Below are 23000 nucleotides of genomic sequence, written 5' to 3' on the forward strand. Positions count from 1 at the left end.
AGCATGAACTTTACCCCGTCACAGTCCCCTGTCTGCAGAAAGTAAGACATTTGCTTATTTTTGAATTGTTGAAATAAAGAACCTAGTCTTCTGGCACCTCAGTGCCCACTGGCTGAGGAACTAGAAGGGTTTTGGAAGAGAACTTCCCAACTCTGGATTTGAACTATGTTAGACCTCACTTCTCTATTCTTGTTATGTGGAATTTAGATTAAAAACTAGCACATGGTAAATATTAATACCAGAATCCAGGCAGTTTGAGTGGGCCTCGATTACAGGGGAAACAAGCAACAGACAGAAACAGGAGACTGGACTCTGGCTCTTGGTCAGCCTGCCTGACACCTCCTCTTCACTGCCCTCCTCGTCATCAACACACTCCTGTTTGTAGAACTTCAGAAACACCCTTTAGTTAGTTTATCCATTAACCTATTTCCCAGAGGTGTCAGAAGGCAACAGCTTTTTAAAACATGAAACTCAGTAGTAGTTCTGTCATGAGCTTTTAATGATTTATAAAGTAGTATTTTTTTCGTGATGCTCATCTATTAAAAGTGCTGCCCGTAACTTTCATTAACTACAACTCTGGGCTTGTGTAAACTCTGATATAAAGTTTCTCTGCTCTGTGGTCCATTTTGTTGTAAACTGCAGGCAGTTAGCTAAAGTGAATTAATTCTCACATGAGAGTTTCTCTGCTTCTGCGTCATTTGTTTTCTGTAACTTTCATTGTCTCTTGTTTGCTGAAAGCGAACAAACCAAAAAACCCTCCGATCTAGCCTTTGGTCTTGGCTGGTTTTGGTCTGTGTAATTCAAGTCTCTGATGCCAGACATTGGGATCTGATTGGTTGTGTGATTATTGATGAGGCTTTATTTTTTTTTAGTTTTTAAAAAATATTTATTTTTTGGCTGCACTGGGTCTTAGTTGCGGCATGCAAACTCTCAGTTGCTGTATGTGGGATCTAGTTCCCTGACCAGGGGTCAAACTCATGCCCCCTGATTTGGAGCTTGGACTTTTAGCCACTGGATCACCAGGGAAGTCCCAAGGCTCTGTTTTCTAATCCTGAATCTTGATCCATGTATATGTCTGTCCCTTAAGGTAAACTTTCATTTTTCAAGTTCTGATTATAAATGAATGGTAATATCTTCTGTATATGCATCTACATGCATTTTCCCATTTAATATTATTCAGATGATTCTCTCAGTCATACAGGTATCTCTAATTCATGTTTTCTGTAACTTTGAAAATATTGCATTGTCTGAATACACCACTGTTTATCCATTATCCTGTTGAACAGAAATTTGGAAAGTTTACTGTTTTTGTTATCACAAATAATGTTTCTATGAACATTTTTGTGTATGTCATTATATGTATGTGTAGACAAGAGAATTGCATTTTACTAGATTTAACCAATTCACTTTCTGTAGTTTAACCAAATTACACTCCACCAACAGCATATAAGTGTTCCTGTTGCTATATTCTTAATAGTATCAAATTTTCTGACTGTCACTCTCTGGCCTTACTTAGTTGATATTCCTTTTTTTCTTTTAAATGAACTCTTTTTATTGTCTAACTTGTATTTTGAATCCAGCTTTAAGCCTTTATTACCTGGAGAGCAGTTCATAAGATTGATTATTCACAAACCTGTAACATCAAACTCTCAGGTTTGTGAGCACCTTCATTATGAGCACATAATGGCACCCCACTCCAGTACTCTTCGCCTGGAAAATCCCATGGGCGCAGGAGCCTGGTAGGCTGCAGGCCACGGGGTCGCTAAGAGTCAGACACGACTGAGCGACTTCACTTTCACTTTTCACTTTCATGCATTGGAGAAGGAAATGGCAACCCACTCCAGTGTTCTTGCCTGGAGAATCCCAGGGACAGGGGAGCCTGGTCTATGGGGTCTCACAGAGTCAGACACGACTGAAGCGACTTAGCAGCAGCAGCAAGCCTTATTTTTAATTTGAGGAATTGTAACATCTCATAGACGTTGAGACAGTTTTATGAATGTGTCCTTCCCTGTCTCACACAGGCCTGCAGCTGTCCACAAGCATGAGGCTGCTGGCAGCTTCAGCAGCCCCACCAGGTGGAAGGGTGTGTCCTTCTCCGATTCTGTACAGTCGACTCCCCTGCCTTCCGTGGAGGATCGCCTGGCTGTCCTCTGCCCTTCTCAGGAGCTTCTGGAGTATTATCAGAAGAAGATGTCTGAGTGTGAGGCAGAGAACGAGGAGTTGTTGAAGAAGCTGGAGCTGTACAGGGAGGCGTGCGAAGGGCAGGTAAGGAGGACCCAGTGTGGCTGTCGTGGAGTCTGAGTGAGCCCGTCCAGTGCTGGGGACACCCGCGAGTGCCAGCTGGCGTCCGAGCACACGAGTCCGTGTTCTCTGTAGGTCCCGCCCACCTTGCTGAGCTGCCCTCCTCCCGAGTGCCTCGCTGGACCAGGATGCTCCAGACTGCTCTGTCTCTTCCTCTCAGCCTTCTTGTGCCTCTGATTCTTTCTCCCCCTCACGCCTGACTTTGCTCCAGTGTCGCCTCCACAACTCCCTGACTTCTCAGTTTACTAAGTGCTATGTGTCAGCTTCTGGCCGCCCTGTCCCTCTCCAAATAGCACCCCCTTGGCTTCACTCTAGGAGTCGCTGCACTGCCTGCATGTGGCCCTCCTGGTCTGTGCCCCTTGCTGGCAGCAGCTCGCCCTGTGGCTTACCCCGTCCACCACCTTTGTCCTGGATCAGGGCCTCTCGACCATGGCCTTATCCACTGTGAGGGCTGGCCAGTTCTTGTCATACAGAATGTCCTGTGCACAAAGGACGTGTACCAGCATCCCTGGCCTCTGCTCGCTGGATACCAGTAGCCCCCACCCCCAAGTGGTGATAGTCAGCAATGCCCCCAGACATCACCAGCATTCTCCTGGGGGCTTAGGCAAACCCCACCTCCCCCACCACCCAGTTGAGAACCACCTTCCTAGAAAAGTCATTGCAAGATAAATTCACAGGAAACAAATCATGGTGTCCTCAGACACCACATGGAAGTTTTACCCCCCGGTGGTAGACTCCCGGTTCTGGCCCCCACCCCTCCAGGCCCAGGCCCTGCCTTCCCTGCTCCCCTTTGGCCCACAGGCCCCTCTCTCCTCTGGCAACCTCACTTTCCGCCTGACCACGCTGAGTCACCTGCACCCATATCCGTCCCCTCCTCGTCACTGCTCCAAGGAGCACGGTGAGGCTGAACAGATCCAGCAGTTTATGTTTTGGCCATGCCACGCAGCTTGCAGGATCTCAGTTTTGTAACCAGGAATTAAACCCAGGTCGTGGCTGTGAAAGCCCCCAATCCTAACCACTGGGCCACCAGGGACCTCCCCTTTGTCTTCTGTCTTTAACCTCTTCTTGGCATTGGCTTTTCCTCCTCAGTATACAGGTAGACTCATGTCTTTCCCAGTGAAAGAGAAAGGCCCCCCTCTAGCCAAGCTTCCCTAACTCTTCTCTGGGGGCAGGGGTGGCTTTCTTTCCCAGTCAGCCTTCCAGAATAGTTTGACTCGGTCACCTGCTCAGTGACTCCTTGACTGCAGCTGGGTCCGGTCGGTCCTCAGCTGCTCCTCCCATGGCTCCAGAACCTATTGCCTCAGTGACCTCTCTGTGACCTCTGCACTTTGTTCCCTGTTGCCCTTCTCTGAGAGGTCTGCTTCCGTCTTGATTCCAGAGTCGTTTTTCTTTCCCAGTGTCTGGCTCACCTCTCTTACCAGTTCTCAGTCTTCATTAACAACTTTCTTTCCTAATTCTTTTCTTTTTGTAGGTGGCGGTGGGCAGGGGCGGGGATGGGGGAGAGGAAGTGCCCTCAAAACTGTCCTTGTGGAGAAGGTAGTGAGAAGTTATATCATAATGGTTCAGAGAAGGCGTGGCCAGCTCATGGACATTCATCTGATTGGCTGGCGGTGAGGTCATCAGGAGTCAGCAGCATCCCCCTGCTAGTTCCAACCTGTCTGGGGTCTGTGTTCTTGTGGGCAGCATACTGTTAGCATACAATACATTAACTGCTAACTTCTCCCACCCGGAGGGGGTTTTGGTCTCTGGTCTCAGGGCTTAGAAAAACTCAGGTTCTTGGTGTCTGATTGCAGAAAAATTCAGTGAGAGACAAAATGAGACTCAAGAGGTAGTTTTATTTAGAGGGAAACTCCACAGATAAGTATAGGCCCTCAGAAGGCAAGAATAGCCTTTCCTTCCTTAGCCTTAAATGTCAAAGTTCTTGTGATTCTACCGTAAGTGATCTCATTTTGTCCATGTGTTGTCCTCCTGCCTATAGTGTTGTAGCCATGCGTTCTGGGAAACAAACTCTCAGAAGGACAATGCAGAGAGTGGAGTGCAGTTTATTACACCGGCGGGCCCAAGGCAGAGTCTCCTCTTAGCCAAGGACCCCGACGAGTTTTTGTGAAAACTTTATATACCCTAAGTGTATGTGCTCAAACGCCCCTCCCCAAATTCTCTGAAGCTAGTCTGAACAAAAGAAAAGAAAGATATAATCAAAGTTAACCTGTGATTCTTATGCCTTAAGCCTAGGTAGTTAACAGTAGACGATTATCAATAGGCCTGTGGTCATACCCCAATAAGCATAATAGAATTTATGATTCTGTTTGGTTGCACAGATAATTAGGGTATTCTTTTAGGCCACGAAGAGTCTAGGTACTAGCCGTAAAAGCCCTGGGGCTTTTCCATCTGGGGGGTCTGGTTTTCCAGTTGGTATGTTGTTTCCATAGATACTGGGCATATAGCTCAAAGTCCACAGTCCAGCCCCAGATGGAGTCCTGCTTTTAGGATGGAGCCTGTTCTGTCTGTTTCCTCTTTCAGTGGGACGATGACACCAAGGTATCTAGGGCTGGCTCCTCCTCCTGCTGAGCTCCATGGTGCTGTGTCCATATCTGAATTCAGGAGCCCCCTTCCCCAGCCTATGCGTGCACGTAGACCCCTGCCACCCCTCCCTCCACTCCTGTCTCTTAATGCTTCTTTCTTCTTTGTGATGGTGCCAGTGCCTGTGGTTCTGCCCAGCCTCCCTCCAGTCACTTGCTGATACCCGCTAATCCTGCCTCCCAGATATTGCTCAGTCCCTTCCAGCCACCTTGTCATCGTTGCTGCCACACTGTCCAAGCTCCTGTTTCATCTCAGACTCTCATGCCACACTCTCAAACTCCTGTTCATCCTGAACAGCTCCTAGGATCCAGCCCCTCGGGTCACACTGCTCCATCGACCTCTCACTTTCCGCTCCAGTGATGCTGTGTGTTAGTCGCTCAGTCGTGTCTGACTCTGCGACTCCATGCACTGTAGCCCACCAGGCTCCTCTGTCCATGGGATTCTCCAGGCAAGAATGCTGGAGTGGGTTGCCATTCCCTTCTCCAGGGGATCTTCCTGACCTAGGGATCAAACCTAGATCTCCCACATTGGAGTCAGATTCTTTACCATATGAACGACCAGGAAAGCCTGTTTTTAAGAATGATGGAGTAGGTAGCTGTTCCCTTCTCCAGGGGATTTTCCCAATGTAGAGATCAAACCCAGGTCTCCTGTATTGCAGGCAGGTTCTTTACTGTTTGAGCCATCAGTGATACTGAGGTCCTTGCATTTCCAACTCTTTCCCGAGAGCACTGCCTTCCTCCACCTGTCTTCCTCTCAAGCTTCAGCTTTCTGGTGGTCTCTGATCCCCCAGCAGCTCTCAGAGATTCTTCCTGTGCCAGCTTACCCTTCCCCCATGTGTGCTCCATTCAGTCATTCTTTCATTTTAATTATTTGCATGTCTGTCTCCCCACACAGTTCCTCCTGCTCTGTAAGCAGGAGTCACACCTTTCATCTTTGTTTTCCAGAGTTTTATAATGCATATTACATAAAAAGCATTAAAGTGTGACTTGGGAATTCCCTGGTGTTCCAGTGGTTAGAACTTCGAGCTTCCACTGCAGGGGGCACTGGTTCAATCCCTGGTCAGCAAACTGAGATCCTGCAAGCTGCACGTTGTAGCCAAAAAAAGGAGTGACTAGAGCAGGTGGATCATGTGGTGTCCTGGGTTCTCTCGTCTATAAGAGGAGGTGATGCGAGAGCTCTGATGTCATTCACCTTGTGGGTTTAAACTCGTCTGTACACAGTCTGTGGTCGTTTGGAGCCTGCATTGCTGAAACTGTCCACTTTGTGATATTTCTACATGAACTGACGCCACTGCATGCAATAAGAGCTGCTCCTCTGAAGCCCCAAATCTTGTCAGCTGCCTTTTTTTTTCCCCACCAGCATAAACTGGAATGGGATTTGCAGCAGCGGGAGGAAGAGATTGCTGAGCTGCAGAAAGCTCTGAGTGACATGCAGGTCTGCCTCTTCCAGGAGCGAGAGCACGTCCTACGCCTCTACTCAGAAAATGACCGCCTAAGAATCAGGTACTAACGGGGGGAAGGAGATGCCAGGGGCATGTTTCTAAACCGCATGGAACGAGATGCATTTCTTCATGGTCCTCCTCTTGGCCGCGTTCCCAGGGAGCAGGCTCTGAGATAGGGGTTTGCCTGCACCATGGTCAGTAGGGAGACTCTTAAGGGGAGCAGCTCTGAGCAGATTAGGGTTGAGGGAGAATTTGAATTACGATGGAGTCGACCAAGGACTTCCTGGTGGTTCAGTGGTAAAGCATCCACCTAGTGCAGGAGACACAGTTTTGATCCCTGGGTTGGGAAGATACCCTGGAGAAGAAAACAGCAACCCACTCCAGTATTCTTGCCTGGGAAATGCCATGAACAGTGGAGCATGGTGGGCTACAGTCCATGGGTTTGCAAGAGTTGACACAACTAAGTGACTAAACCACCACCACCAGAGTCCACCAAGGGACAGAGGTCTTAGTCAGCCCCACAGGGAGTGATCCGTCATTGGACGCAGCTCCCACCAGGGAGGGATATAAACTTGGGAGAGGCAGCCCCCTTCAGCCCAGGGCAGTTGCTGGAGAAGGACCGAGCCCCTGGGTGACGGGCATCTGAGCAGTGTGCCGGGACACCCACTACAGTGCAGTTCTTTTTAATTCTGGTAAAATACACTTAACTTAAAATTTACTCTTTTAATCATTTTTAAGTGTATAGTTCAGTATCGTGACGTGCACTCATGTCATCATGCAGCCACACCACTGTCCATCTCCAGAACGTTCTCATCATCCCACACAGAGGATTTTTACAGGACTTGCATGAAATCTGTAGATTGCTCTGAGAAATGTTGACATCTTAATATTATGTCTTCCAATCCATGGACACAGGATATCTTTCCATTTGTTTATTTCATCTTTAATTTCTTTCAGGAGTGTTTTCAGTATACAAGTCTTTCCTTTCCTTGGTTAATTCCTGAATATTCTTTTTGATGCTGTTGAGCATCAAATTCTTTTCCTAATTTTCTTTTCAGATTTTTCAGTGTATAGAAATGCATGTTGGATTTCTGTTATGCTCCTTTGCTGAATTCCTTTACTAGTTCTAACAATTTTTCAAATTAAAAAAAAAAATTTTGTGGCACCCTCAGGGTTTTCTGAGTATAAGATCATGTCATCTGTGAATAAGGATTATTTTTATTTCTTGCTTTCCAACTTGAGTGTCTTTTCTTTTTCTTGCCTACTTGGTCTGGCTAGGACTTCAGTACTAAGTTAAATAGAAGTTGCACAATGGGCAGCCTTGTCTTGTTCTTGATCTTAGTAGAGAATTTGCAGGTTTTCACCATTGAGTGTGACTTAGCTGTGGGTTTTTCATTTGTGGCTTTTCTTGTGCAGAGGTTGTTTCCTGCTCTTCTTAATTTGTTGAGTGTTTTTATCTAAAAAAGGTGTTGAATGTTGTCAGATGCTTTTTCTGTATCAGGTGATGATCGTGTGTTTTCCTCCTTCATTATGTCAGTGTGATGTATTACTTTGATCAGCTTTCATATGTTGAACCTTGCTTGTATTCCAGGAATAAATTCCGCTTAATCATGGCATATCCTTTTAATATGCTGCTGAATGCAGGTTTGTTAATGTTCTGTGGAGGATTTTTGTATCGATGTCTGTAAGGTCTGTAGTGGTTTTCGTGTAGTGTCCGTCCAGCTTTTGTGTCAGGGGAGTGCTGGCCTCATAGAAAGTGAAAATAACTGTTGCTTCCTCTTCAGTTTTTGGAAAAGTTTGAGTATGATTGCTGTTAGTCCTGCTTTAAGTGTTCAGTGGAATTCACCACGGAAGCCATCAGGTCCAGGGTGTTTCTTTGTTGGGAGGTTTTTGATTCCTGGGTCAATCTCCTTAATAGTTTCAGCCTTGACCTAATGCAGCACTTCCTTTCAGTTCTGGGCCATGAGGAAAGGTCACCTTCCACAACACCTGTTACATGGGTCAGCGCAGTGTCCCGTGTCACCTTCCATGGCACCTGTTACACAGGTCAGCACAGTGTCCCGTGGCACCTTCCATGTCACCTGCTACACAGGTCAGTGCAGTGTCCCGTGGCACCTTCCACGGCACCTGTTACACGGGTCAGCGCAGTGTCCTGTGTCACCTTCCACGGCACCTGTTACACGGGTCAGCGCAGTGTCCCGTGGCACCTTCCACGGCACCTGTTACACGGGTCAGCGCAGTGTCCTGTGTCACCTTCCACGGCACCTGTTACACGGGTCAGCGCAGTGTCCCGTGGCACCTTCCACGGCACCTGTTACACGGGTCAGCACAGTGTCCTGTGTCACCTTCCACGGCACCTGTTACACGGGTCAGCGCAGTGTCCCGTGTCACCTTCCACGACACCTATTACACAGGTCTGCGCAGTGTCCCGTGTCACCTTCCACGACACCTGCTCCACGGGTCAGTGCAGTGTCCCGTGTCACCTTCCACATCACCTGTTACATGGGTCAGCTCAGTGTCCTGTGTCACCTTCCACGGCACCTGTTACATGGGTCAGCGCAATGTTCCTTGTCACCTTCCATGTCACCTGTTACAAGCATCAGCGCAGTGTCCCGTGTCACCTTCCACAACACCTGTTAGAAGCGTCAGCGCGGTGTTCCTTGTCACCTTCCATGTCACCTGTTACATGGGTCAGCGCAGTGTTCCAGAGAAAGGACATGTTGCCTTCAGACACTGAGCAGTTCCTCTGGCATTATGAGTCCTTGGTGGTGGTAGGCATGAGGTACAATAATCTGTCCTTCATTTTGAAGGGAGTGGCCTGGCATGCCTCGATCAGACCCCTGAAACTTCGCTGACGAGCTATGTAGGGTTTACCTCTGACCCTTTGGAGTACACTTAAGGGTTCTAACCCACTTGAACTTCTTGTTTGTCCCATATGATTGAACTTGATAGCTCAGTAGTGAACAGATCCAGGTCCCTTTGGACAAACTTGATATTGAACAGAAGAGCTAACGGTTCTCAGAAAGCCTGTAGAAGTATCCTCTTGTTCATGTCACCTGAACGAGAACTGCTCTGGTCGTGTTGCTCGTGGAAGCAAGCACATTTGCTTAACCATAGCCACATGCTGTGTACCTAAGACCAGGCTCTCTGCTCTAGCAAAAACGCTACTGCAGCTGGCACAGTCACAGACTTGCACCTACTTGGTAGCAGTGCATTGTTGCCTGTCTGGTTTTGCAGGATCATACTTGTGAATTAATGGGGATTTGATGGGGACCCTCACCCATACCGTTGTAGCTGGGGTGCGGAGAGGCAGTTTCAGAGGCTTCCACTTGCTTTAACACAGAAACCAAGAAAACAGTTTGGAGATTTTGCCACTTGCCAATTATGTTCATTTCAGTTATACATCTGCAGATGGGGAAATGACCCCTGACTGGGTTTGGATCCAGTGGACCCACTTTGAGCTGGACCGGAACCAAAATTCTGTTTATTACCTGGTTCCTGTATGCCCCAGATAATGCTTGATTTCACTAGGTGTCAAAGTCAGCTCAGACTGTCCGGCAGCGCTTCCCCACGGTGCACAGTTACTGGAATAAATGACCGCGGGCCCTTGGAGGAAGGGCTGAGTGATCGTGACCATGGACCCTGGCTGAGGCCTCACCAGGTCTTACCTCTCGGAGAGTCAGCTTCTTATTTAGTAGTCTTGACAGCTGGCTGGAGTGTGGGAAATGGGGCAGAGATTGTGAGTTTGTATAGAATGCAGCCCAACCCTCCTCCTGCCTTTACTTTTATTTGATTGTTTGGGCTCTCCCCTGTTGACCACTCACCTGTCTTGCTCCTAAGAACCCTGTAACAGATCTGCACATCCCAGGCTCTGAAATCTCACTACGTTTTTTAAAGGTTTTTTAATAAAGCCTTTATTGAATTTATAACATGTTACAATATTTCTTCTGCTTTATGTTTCAGTTTTTTGGCTGCAAAGTATGTAGGATTTAGCTCCCTGACCAGGGATCAAACCTGCTCCCCTTGCATTGGAAGGCAAAGTCTTAACCACTGGACCAGCAGGGAAGTCCCTGACATCTCTCTTAAAGTTTGCTTCCTTGGTCCATTTGTGGTATCAACTGTCTGGGGGTAGTTTCCTGGAAAGTGAACTCCGCAATGGAGATTTGATTGCAGGAGGTTTGCGGGGAGTGTGCTCAGGAGTAAACCACCAGGGGGCACTCGGGAGAGTCTGAGTGGGCAGAGGCTAAGTGGTGATTCAGTGACAGCAGGCCTCAGCCCCTGCCACCGGGTGCCCTTCTAGGGTGGTCCTCAGATCCTGAAGTGAGGTGAGAGGACGGGGCTTCGCACCCCTCAGTAGCCAGGCCCCAGGTGCAGGCTGCTCCTTGAGCAGACAGTTGGTGAGACAGGCTGCCTGGACTCAGAGCGGGCCTGGAAAGAGATCCAGCTGTGAACTGTCAGCTCCCACGTAGCTGAAGAGGCAGATTTGAACAGTACACCGTGGTGTCTGCCTTCACGCTCGTCAACCAACTGATTGAGGTTATTTCCTGCTGGGTTCTCTGAATTCCTGAATCTAAATACCTGATGCTCTTAAAATTAGAGCTGAAGTCTAGATAAATCCTATTTAATTTAGTTTAGTTAATTTTTTGGAGCCTATTGCTGATGCTCTCTCCTCTCTGTTGACATTTTTGATTTTCAGTGTTTCAGGCGTATAGCAAAGTGATTCAGTTATGCATAGGTATGTGTATATACCTATAAATATACATATATGTATACAAATATATTTACTTTTCAGATTTTTTCCCCAGGTAAGTTATTACAGGATATTGAGTAGAGTTTCCTGTACATACAGTAGGACCATCTACTTTATATCTAGTGGTGTGTACATGTTAATCCAAACTCCCAGTTTATCCCTCCCCTTCCCCTTTGGTAACCGTAAGTTTTTTTCTACATCTATTAGTCTGTTTCTGTTTTGTAAATAAGTTTATTTATAACATTTTTTTAGATTCTACACATGAGTGATACTATGATATTTGTCTTTGTGTGACTTTACTTAGTGTAATAATCTCTAGGTCGATCCATGTTGCCACAAATAGCATTATTTCATTCTTTCTTTATGACAGTAACATCCCACTGTGTGTGTGTAGTGAAGTAAAGTGAAGTGAAAGTCACTCAGTCAGGTCTGACTCTTTGCAACCCCATGGTCTACAGTCCATGGAATTCTCCAGGCCAGAATACTGGAGTATTCTGGAGTATATTACTGGAGTATTTCCTTCTCCGGGCGGTCTTGCCAACCCAGGGATCAAACCCAGGTCTCCTGCACTGCAGGCAGAATCTTTGCCATCTGAGCCACAAGGGAAACCCAAGAGTACTGGAGTGGGTAGTCTATTCCTTCTCCAGCAGATCTTCCCAACCCAAGAATTAAACTGGGGTCTCCTACATTGCAGGTGGATTCTTTACCAACTGAGCTATCAGGGAAGCCCTGTGTGTATAGTACATCTTCTTTATCCATTCACCCGCTGGTGAACACTTAGGTTGCTTCCATGTCTTGACTATTGTAAATAGTGTTTCTGTGAACATTGGGATGCATGTATCATTTTGCATTAGATAGTTTTCATCTTTTCCGAATATATGCACAGGAGTGGGATTGCAGGGTCATATGGTAGCTTTATTTTTAGTTTCTTTAAGGAACCTCCATTATGCTCTCCATAGTGGCTTCACCAGTTTACATTCCCACCAACAGTGTAGGAGGGTAATCCAATTTAATTTTAACTTGAGGTTATCATTGCTTTAAAAATAAATGCATCAGAAGGGAGATCCTTTAAACAAACATTTACTTACTCTGGACACAATGTATGCTTATTCTCTATGAGAATTGCAGGGAGCTAGAAGACAAGAAGAAGATTCAGAATCTCTTGGCTCTTGTGGGAACAGACACTGGAGAAGTGACCTATTTTTATAAGGAGCCTCCCAACAAAGTAAGTCCTCCTCTATATAGCAAGGTAGACAAGGCTTTTACAAAATGCAGGCTGGGGTCCATAATCAGACAACTTTGATCCTTGCTAAAGAAGCTCAAAGGAGAATTAGCTACCATGGTCTCAGTTTGCTTTTTTCAGAGCATTTTCTGCAATTACAAACAGGTTTGTGATTTTATTCTTTTTCTTCAAAAGCCTTGGAAAGTAGCATTGTTTACCCCATTCTGCCATTTGGAAACCTTAAGCTTAGAGGAGGAGGTGTCTTGGATGAGATTAGAGAGCGCAGCAGGAACAGACTTAGTGTGGGAGCAAGTTTCAATACTAGGTTCCTTTTAGGTCTTCATTTACACCAATTATAAAAGTAATGCGTGGTCTTTGTTAAAAACAAACACAGATTTCAGGAATCTAATAGAAAAGTGACAATGTCCCATAATTCTGTACCCTAGAGATAAAGCTTTTTCCCTACTCATATAGAAATATTCATGTGTATAATTGAGATTTCTACTTTTCACTCTATAAACAGTGCTTCAGTGAACATCTTTATACATACCTATATATGCATGCTTCAGTGTTTGTTACTTTCCTAAAGGACCTTGTCAAAGACCACTTTCTCTTTTTTTTGGTAGATATTGCCAAATAACCCTGAAATTTTATTTTTCCATTTAAATCATCAGCACTGGTTTTAGTCAGTGTGTATTCAGTTTATTAGTGGGTTTTATCCAGTTTGTCTTCTCTGGTCTCCCATATGCATGGCATCCTTATAGGATTGTATAAGTTTTGACCAGTTTAATTTGTGAATGATGTTTGATCTGCAGAACTAATGCTAAAAATGAAATACTGTATTTATAGGAAGACTATTTCTGTACTTTTTTTTTCTTTGCTTCTTCAGGTCAGCATTCTCCAGAAAACTGTCCAGCCTGTAGAAGTACGTGAAAAGAAGGAGTCTTCAGCTCTCAGAGCAGGTACTAACTGTATTTTTAGAAATTCTTATTGATGCAGAATTAAAAAGCATGGTGCAAATAATTAGACATTTTTTCCTACTATACAGTGATAATAAATATTCATAATCATGCTCCTGGTGGTCTCAGATCTTACTGAGCTTTTTTTTTTTAAACCTTTCTGTGATGTTTTAATAAAACAGAATAAAAATATATCTAATTAATATGCTTATGGTGATGTCATAAAATATATTTGGATAACATGTGGAATCAGCCTATTAATTATTCTCTCACCCTCAGTCTCCTTATCCTTTTCTCTTTTATTAATGGAAATCACAATTTTTAAAAATTGAGATATAATTGACATATAACGTTAGTTTTAAGTGTGCAAAATAGTAAATTGATATTTGTATATACTACAAAATATTCACCACAATAAGTCTAGCTAATGCATCACTACGCATGTGGAGATAAGCAGTTTTGAGGTCTGCTCATAGAAAGGAAACAAAAATTCTAACTCGAAATTACATGCACCCCAGTATTCACAGCAATATTATTTATAATCGTCAAGATATGGAAGCAGCCCAAGTATTCATCAAGAGATGAATGGTTAAAAAAGATGAATGGAATACTACTCAGGCATTAAAAAAAAATGAAGCCTTGCCATTTGCAGCAACATGGATGGATTTAGAGGGCTTAATGCTAAGAAATGTCAGAAAAATATTGTATGATATCACTTATATGTGGAATTTAAAAAATAAACTAGTGAGTATAGAACAAAAACAGACTCGCAGATGCAGAGAACATGCTAGTGGTTACCAGCAGGGTGAAGGAAGAGAAGGGGCAGAATAAGGGTAAAGGATTAAGAGGAACAAACTACTATGTATAAAATAAATAAGCTACAAAGATACATCGTACAGGACAGGGAATATAGCCAGTGCTTTATAATAAGTATAGACAGAGTATAATCTATAAAATTTTTGAATTGCTATGTTGTACACATGAAACAAATATTATAAATTACCATACCTCAATAAAAAGAATAAATAAGCTTCTTGAATCACCTAAATCATCAGGTTATGTTTAGTGCAGTTTTAGTGTTGCTTGTTTTTAAAATCATTTTGTCCATTGAAAATTGGGTTATACATCATAACTAAAATGTTTAGATTTAGTTTTTGTAATTCATTACCCTTTTTCATTCAATAAGATTTTACAAAGAAATTCGATACAACTCCAAAGGGAAATTTAGTAGTTTATTCTTCAGAAAGATCCAGGTGACATCCTAACAGAGTTCCGTTAAAAGATTCCTGTTTGCACAGTTGAGCATTGTAGTTATTGTACATTGTCCTTTTTCTTCCTTTCCTTCTCTTCCATGTGAAGAAAACCAAACTTCTCTGCAAAGATAATGTTGCTGCTTGAAAAGCCCAAAGAAAAGCTAAGTGAAGGTCTCCACTGTTTTCTGTTTTAGATTCTAGAGGCAGCAGGAGGAAATCAGCAGGGAGAGAAAAGGAGGTGAGCCCTGGGCTGCATCAGAGAGACGTCCAGACCCTCGCCCTGCAGGTACGACCGTGGCCGCTCCGCACACGGGCCTGGAGCGGGCCCTGTGCCCCCATTAGCATGTGCCGCATGCCTCCTGGCACACGGGTCTCCTCTGGGCATCTTGGGATTGGGAATTGTAGGTTCTTGCTGATTTCCCAGAGCTCTGTCTTTACAACCGTTACTCTGTACTGCACCATTCTAGAAGTGCTGGGGTGAACCTGCAGTTCATTCAGCGCATAGGCCGAGCCCTCCCACCAGAGTCGTCACAGTCAGAACTCCCTGTGCAGCTGGCCTGGGACACGCAGAGCTGCGGCTGTCTGTCCCAAAATGGTGACCTTGGGGGTACATCCATTTGTCTGGTGCATGTATTCCAAAGTCTTAAGAAAGTAATGAGTCACCCTCTCACCATCTGGTCATCATATGTCACCTACAACCCTGATTTTTCGTGTAACGGCGCTCAAGTTCCTGTCCTTATCAGAGGGCATGTTGATGTAAATGGAGTTTCTACCTTTGGCCAGTGTCGCCATGTGGGGTCAAGACAGCCTGACTCAGACAAGGAAATCACATTATACTCGTCTTGCTGCACTTTCTAAATTTAATAATGAAGACACGAGTCTTTCTCTACACAACTGGGAAGTCCCCAAAGGGAGACAGTCCCAAAAGCCCAGAGAGAGAGATGGTGAGAAGGTGAGCGTCTCGGAGAGGGGAGACGGGCTTGTCCGGCCTTTCTGGTGTGACGTGGGTGCTCTGCTTGGTGTGGACAGAGTCTGCTCTCGTGTGGCCTGAGACCATGTGTAGGACATAAAGAGGAGTCCAGTTGAGGTTTTTCTCCTGTTTGTTTTGCTGCTGCACGTCTGTTTTTTTTGTTTGTGGGGTTTTTGTTTTCTTGGAGAGAGGCTCGCTGTTAGAGGCGAGAAGTGAGCAGGAGTAGAGCGGGAGTGGACGCCTCGCCCCTCCGGCCTGTCCAGGTGGAGGCGCTGCAGGCACAGCTGGAGGAGCAGACCCGGCTCTCGCGGGAGCAGGTAGCAGGGCTCATGGAGGAGAGGCGGATCCACGTCGAGGAAGTGCAGGTTCATCAGCAGAGAAGCCGGGACAGAATCACAGAGCTCACCAGAAGGTGGGTACTCACAAGCCACACTGGACAGGTTTCAGGTGTCTCCCAGGTGGTTTAGAAGGTCCAGGGGTCAGGACTGTCACACTCACTGCCAAGGTCGCAGGTTCGATCCCTGGTGAGGGAGCTAAGATTCCACAAGCTGGCAGTCCTGTCCAGTAGCAGCAAGAGTCCCGGCGCTGAAGGAACTGTCTCAGCAGACCCCCATCTCCCCCCACCCCCCCGCCTCTCTCCCAGTTCCCTGGTGTGCTCATCTGATGCTTTTCCTACAGGACTGGGGGCTCTACACTCTCCCCTCAACCCCTCTGAGGGTTGTAGTCTGATCTTACCATCCTGGAATATCCTTCTCTCCACTGATGGGTTATCTAAGTCAGCGTAACAGTCCTTTTCTCTTGTTTGACTTTACATAACCTGCACCAGAAAATGGAAACTATGTGTACTCCTGTTTTTACCCGATTCCTGCCTGCCTGTCCCCAGCTTTCTGCAGTCTGCTCTTGTTCCCTATTTTGCTTAGCATGCCCTGTCTAAAGTCATCACTGAGTTCATTCGTGTCTTTCTGTGTGTCTGGGCCTCTGACCACTCCCTCTTTGAAATCCATCTCCCTTGGTTCCCGCAGCACCTGTCTTTCTTGGTTCTCCCCATTTCACCCCCCTCAGCTGTTGGTCCACTTGCAGTGACCAGAGCTGGGCTGTAGAGACATCTTCAATAAAGTATGTTTGAAAACCTCAAATTCACCACGACTGAAACTCAACTTTCTCTTTCCCGATAAGCACCCCTCCCCATCTCAGACCTGCTGCTCCATTCTTTCCCATTTAGCCCAGTGCCATCGCATCCATGTAGTTTCTCAAGTTCGGACACTCAGGGTCGTTTTCACCTCCTCACTCTCCAGTTTCTGATTCCAAACCCCATCGTCGGTGAATCCGGAAGCCTCTCCTGTCCGTTCTCGGCCCTCTCATTCCCAGCTCACGCTGTGTTCTGGTTTAATCATTGCTGTCACCAAGCTGGGTTTCCTGTCGCCGGTCCCCTTGTGCCCTGCACGCTTCCTCCCTGTGAGTGTCTCCTGCTGCCTTGGCCCTTGGGAGTCTCGGCCCTCAGTCTCTGCTCCTCTGGCTGTAGCTCACCTCGTTCTTCAGCCGGACTCCTGAGGCTGTGGTTCATGCAGCACTCATGGTGCAGCAGCCCCTCGCTGTGCAGTCACCCCTTCTCTGACCTTCCCAGGGAGGGGTGCACATTTCCTTACACATCTCCCCACATCGCCTGTGATGACCAGCATGACTCAGTGATGGGCCTTTTTACCTTCCATTTTAATGATGTCTCTTCCCCAGGGTCTTTTCCTGTGTGCAGAACAGGGGCATAATAAATAATTCTTGAACACTTGATGACCTTTATCTTTCTTTCTCTATCCTGCATTAAATATCCTACATTTTAAAATATTTTTTCACAGGAATTCCCTGGTGGTCCAGTGGTTAGGACTCAGAGCTTTCACTGCCAAGGGCCCAGCTTCAATCCCTGGTTGGGGAACTAGGATTCCATAAGCCATGTGGTACGGCAAAAAAAAAATGTGTATATATATGTACACACACACGTGTATGTGTATATATGGGCTTCCCTGGTGGCTCAGATGGTAAAGAATCTGCCTCTAATGTGGGAGATGTGCGTTCAATTTCAATCCCTGGGTTGGGAGGATCTCCTGGAGCATGTGTATATATTCTTTCTCACCTTGCAATCTTCATCCTGTTGGTTTTTTTATTGCTTCACAAACTTTTTTAGTGTGTCTTCCTCCATTCTAAAGCGTGGTCACTAAACTAGACATGATACTCAGGTTGAACTCACTGACCAGTGCAGGTAGAAGGTGCCCCTGGCCCTTGGCAGGCCCTGCTGCTTCCAACATCATTATTTTTGCTGTTTTGTGCTTAAGCATAGCATCTCCAGTTTCTATTGGATTTGAATTCTTTTTAAGGGAACAATATTTTTAAATTGTCAGAGTAAAGTGTGATTTTACATGTCAGATTATTAATAACCTTCCTAGTTCAGCGTCTTCTGCAGATCTGAGCACGTGATCGGCTCCTTCCAGTAGATTGGCATCCTGAGGGTGTTGAATGGCAGGAAGTCCAAGGCCATTAATGGCTGCCTGTTAGGTGTCACTTTGAGACCATTTTTACATTTGCAAGAGCATGCTTCCCCTGTTTGTAACTGAGCCATAACACCAGAGAGAATAAAATAACCTGCTGGAAGCAAGAGCGGTCCTTGTGGGAACTGACTCAGTCTCTCCCTGTTTATACGGACACACACATACCTGAATGTATTCATCAGATGACGGTTTCTCCTCTGACATTATGTGGTCATTGTCCCCTTCTCTGTGTACTCTCTCACTCAGGAGAAGAACTAAGTGGATCTCACCATATGTGTTCAGTGGAAAACTGCAGTATGGTATTTAATGCCCTTTGCAAGCTGTGTGATCATTTGATACAGTATATTTCTAGCTGCTTATGTTAAACTGATGAGTTGCTAACTCTTCAGAAAAAAATTTTTTTTGAAGACAGAAACGTCGTTTGTCTATTCCCAAATCTCAGCAGGACTCTATCTAGTACCTGTGTATGTCTAGAAGCTGGTACTGTCCTTGAGGGTCCTTGTGGCATCCGGCAAAAATAAATGATGATAAGAAGTGTCACGTGCAGCACAGGGCATAGAGTGAAGGCACTGAGGGGTTTCGGGAAGTGGAGGGGCCACGTGGGCTAAGGCCGTCGAGGCGCCTCCACCAAGGAAGCCCATCTCAGAAAAAGGACAGGATCGGCTGTTGGGCAGCTTGGCCCAGCAGCTCACGGGGGAGCTCAGCCCAGGCAGAAGCAAAGCTGTGCTGATGGTTTAGAACTTGTGTTAACCTTCAGTCAGAACCCCACGACTTAGCTTACTGTAAAGTCTGGTGCCTTGGAAAAGTCCATCCCTAGGCTGTGTGTTAGTATTTCTGTAGTCCTTCTATATAACCTGAAATTAGCACCCAGAAAAATACCTATAAAGGCTGGTCTATGAACCAGTGTAGATGCATTATACTTTGTTCAGTAAAACATGTAAGACTGCCAGGGATCAGCTGAAGCGTGTTTTTAAAATGCTGGTGGTATTTACAGAATCTACGTGTTACACAGTCTTTAAAGGGGCTGTGTTTGAAGTGACTGTCACATGTACCAAGGAAGCATCTTCATGTCCACGTCTGTACTTTCTTCCCTAGTCTCCATCACACCCAGGAGCTGCTCTACGAGAGCACCAAAGACTTTCTGCAACTCAGATTTGAAAACCAAAATAAGGAGAAGTCCTGGATGCTTGAAAAGGATCACTTGATGTCAAAGATTAAGGAATACAGGGTGCAATGTAAGAAGAAAGAAGAGAAAATGGGGAAAATGTGGCTAGTTCATGAGAGTCATCACAACCAAAATGAATATATTAAGGTAGTTTCCTCTATCTTACAGAATTTTTTTTTTATTCTGGAGTTATTGAAAGAACTTGGAGAATTTCAAAGAACCTAATCATTGTCATATAAGATCCAGTCCAGGAAGCTGTTGTAGCAATGATCTCAAGAAATAGGTCTCAAAGAGTATCTCTTTGTTACTGTGTTTGGGGATTTAGAACATTAAAGTGTTGACTGATCGATAGATTCATTCAACAGATATTTGTTGAAGTCCTGTAGTGGGCGGGGCTCTCAGTGTACGGCAGCAGACAGGTCTGTCTTCATGCCATTTACATTCTAACAGGTGAGAAAGACCAGAAACATTAACAAATAACCAAGTATGGGTTATAGGAAAGTGGTCCTGGGAGTTCCCTGGTAGCCTAGTGGTTAAGATTTGGGGCTCTCACTGCGTGACCCAGGTTCATTCCCTGGTCAGGGAGCTGAGATCCCACAAGCCAGTTGGTGCAGCCAAAATACATTAAATTTAGGGAGGGGAAAAACAGTGGTGTTATGGAGTTAGAAGGATTCTGTAAAGATTGTATGTTGCTATTGGAGGTCTACTTTTGTTGAGAAGCACTGGGACGCTGTCTGGAGTCTGGCATTTTTTCTGAGACCTGGAGAATGGAGCTTGCTAGGCAGACCTCTGGGAAGAGCATCAGGCAGGGGAGAGCAGGTGTGAGGGAGCATGTGGCAGTGAGGGGTGGGCACGCGGGCTGGAGGGAGGGCAGCCATCACGCTCCTGCTGAGGATGCGCAGCTCTGAGTGTGGTCGTGTCTTTGAAGGATTCTGTGAAAGAGTGACATCCAGGTTGGGCTTTTTCAAGATCATCCTGGTTGCTCAGTGGAACATGTGTTTTAAATGCTGTTGATGTGTCTTTTTAAAGAAAAACTTAAGTGTATCCTCAAATAGGTTGTAATGTCTTATTTGGTACAATTCCAAACTCTACTAAATCTGACTCTTCCAAGAGCCAAAAATATTTGTTTTGTTTTAAAATTTTTCTAAAAAATAAAAATAAAGGGGAAAAAAACACAAATTTCCTACTCTGTACACATTAAGAAAAAAGCTAGAGAATCCTCCAGAAGTAGGTTTTCAGATGTTCTCTGTGATGTCTTGTTCCTTCACTGATTTAGCACTTCTAGAAATCCTTTCTTTCTTTCCCTCAGTGCTATTTGAATTACCCAAATTAAAGAACAAAGATGAATTTTTCTCTCCTTCTGACCCACAGTCCCTAAAGGATAAGCTCATACAAGAGAGAAGGCTGTCCAGCATGTACCAAGAGCAGTGCATTTCCCTGGAAGAAGAGCTGGCCCGGATTCGTGAGGAGGAAGGAGCAAGGAGAGAGATCTTTAAGGTGTGGGGTTCTCTGCCTGTCGGGGGGGTGGGCAGCTGGCTAGGGGTGCCCCTTCTGCTCACAGAGGCCTTCCTGTATCCCGGGTATAGGACCGCACCAGCAAGATGGGGAGACGCCTGCAGGCCATGACTAAGCGTTATGAGGCCTTGGAGACCCGGCGTGTCTTAGAGGTAGAAGGCTTTAAGACAGACATTAAGATTCTCCGGCAAAAACTAAAAGACGTGGAGCAGATACTTTATAAGGTAACTGATCCTGAATTACCAGGAGGGAGAGGAGGTGTGGATGAGCAGACAGGGCACGAGGGCCCCTCTGAGGGAGGCTGGGCTGCATCACCATCCTCCTGGTCTCGCTGAAATCAGTGTAAACAGTGCATGCCAGAGGAAGACAAGACAGACTGAAGCAACTGAGGACGATGTCAGAGTATTTCCACCTGAACTCAGCTCAGCACAAGTATTCATCCCTCGCAACTCAAGGAGTGGGTTCAAAGAGCCGTGTCTGTGGGGAGTTACTGGGGTTCCTGTGGTTAGGACTCGGCGTTCTCACTGCCAGAATCTGGGTTCAGTCCCTGGTCGGGGAACTAAGATCCCACAAGCCGTATGACCTGGCCAAAAGAAGAAAAAAAACCTGTCTATTTTACAAATGGGGAAAGTGAGTAACTGGGTTAGAAAGTACTTCTTCCCTGTGAGGCACAGCTTCACGTGGAATCTGAGGTGCCTCCAGTGTCGTCTTGAAGAGATGTGACTGTCCACCCACACGCCCTGAGCAGTCACTGCCAAGCAGGTTCACACAGAAACAAAGAGATGCTACCTTACGTGCTTTGGCAAATTTACTAATAATGTCTATATTGGTCTCTTTACTCACTGTTACTTGTTGGTTGTCCTCTGACTCGGGCTCCTCTCCTGTCGTGTGGGGAAGCGATGGTCTAGAGCCTTTTCAGCCCTAACTCTACATTGTCCTTCTCTCAGCGAGTCTCCAGACTAAGCATTGAATCTACCCTGTGAACTAAGAGTATCAGAGAAAGGAGCTGGCATAGCTGGGGCTTCATGCCAGGTTTCTCTCCTCTGGCATCTGCCATAATCATTTCTTTTTTTTGAATCTCTAGGCCACACTCAACGCCCAGGCAAACCAGGATCTTGCCATTCTGTGTGAGGTTCGTGATAGCAATCGACTGGTACACAAGATACAGGGAGAACTGAGGAACCTCAAGTCCAAAGTGTTTGGTCTAGAGAACGAACTCAGGCTATGCTGATATTACATTTTAGGAATGGCACAGGTCTGGAGTAGGTCTGCTTCCTGAAATTCAAGGAGAAGGTCATCCTCTCCCAGAAACCATAGGCGCAGAGTTGTCCAGAGTAGTGGTGTCCGTTGTTATGAAGACAAGGGGAAGAATCAACTTTTTTTTTGTATTCTAAGATTTATGGGTTTTGCTGTCCTGTTAACTGATTTTTTTGATTAATTAAATTTTTGTTTTGGTCTGGATTACAACCTGAATTACTTAGAGATTTTCCCACATTATTTGGGAGTTTATAATGATAGGGGGTTTTTGTTTGTTTGTTTGTTTGTTTTTGTGTTTTTAAGACAGTGACAAAAAGGGAAGTGTTTATTTTTGCTGTTGGCTTGGCTGAGTGTTAAGGGAGGAACACTTCCCCCAGGAGGTTAAGACTCCCGCTAAGATTGCCTTTCTCCTGGGCAGGGGGCAAAGGCCACAGGACACAGGCCAGTCAGACAGGAACTGGCCTTAATTCTCTCAGCCCTAAGCTGAGGGGCCCTTGTTCCTTTCTGGACAGCAGCCTCAAGAAGTGGCACCAGAGGGCACCAGAGACCCTCCTCTTAAGCAAAATAATCTGGGACCATAAAGATGCCAGTTTGGGAAGAGTGACTGAAAAATTCAGTATTTTACCAGTACTATGTGTTTTTGGTTGTTGTTTTTTTTTTTTTAATAATGTATATATTTTAAATTAGCTAATTTTCAATAAAACATAATGGAGAATGTTCTATTTGAGCTTTTTATAATTTCTTGTTAAAACCACATTTATACTTGTTGATGACTCTGTTTACTTACCTTTCCATGGTTTCTGCAGTGCTATACATTTATGAAAGGTTTCCTAAATGCATCCCTTGAGATTGTCTTCGAGGTAGCAGGAAAGAGAGTACAAGATGATGGCACTAAAACCATATCCATTTTTTTTTACCTCTGTCCTTTTTTCAGCAAATAACTGCATCTGGGGCAAAGTAATTGTGAACATACCTAGACAGCCTCTGAGAATTCAGTGGGTCTTGACTTAGTATGGTTTAGCTATGGTTTTTCCAGTAGTCATGTACAGA

General features: G+C 45.5%; 1 protein-coding gene across 1 annotated transcript; it reads left to right on the top strand.

Annotated features, from left to right (window-relative positions):
* On the top strand, positions 1 to 22563 carry CCDC77 (coiled-coil domain containing 77). The gene is made up of 11 exons (XM_068969849.1): positions 1 to 41; positions 2022 to 2265; positions 6241 to 6383; positions 12201 to 12297; positions 13184 to 13256; positions 14701 to 14792; positions 15740 to 15888; positions 19109 to 19325; positions 20550 to 20675; positions 20765 to 20917; positions 21778 to 22563. The coding sequence occupies exons 1-11, from the start codon at positions 4 to 6 to the stop codon at positions 21922 to 21924; spliced, it is 1479 nt and encodes a 492-aa protein (XP_068825950.1). The 5' UTR covers positions 1 to 3; the 3' UTR covers positions 21925 to 22563.
* Positions 22564 to 23000: the final 437 nt, after the last annotated feature.

Source organism: Capricornis sumatraensis, chromosome 4 (genome assembly GCF_032405125.1).
Source record: "Capricornis sumatraensis isolate serow.1 chromosome 4, serow.2, whole genome shotgun sequence".
NCBI classification, from domain to species: domain Eukaryota; kingdom Metazoa; phylum Chordata; class Mammalia; order Artiodactyla; family Bovidae; genus Capricornis; species Capricornis sumatraensis.

What these genes read in the sequence shown, in the direction of transcription:
- CCDC77 (XM_068969849.1), top strand. Translation starts at nt 4, where the DNA reads ATGAACTTTACCCCGTCACAGTCCCCTGTCTGCAGAAA. An exon ending in GGGAGGCGTGCGAAGGGCAG is followed by an intron (nt 2,266 to 6,240) that starts GTAAGGAGGACC and finishes TTTCCCCACCAG; the next exon opens with CATAAACTGGAATGGGATTT. An exon ending in ATCACAGAGCTCACCAGAAG is followed by an intron (nt 15,889 to 19,108) that starts GTGGGTACTCAC and finishes TTTCTTCCCTAG; the next exon opens with TCTCCATCACACCCAGGAGC.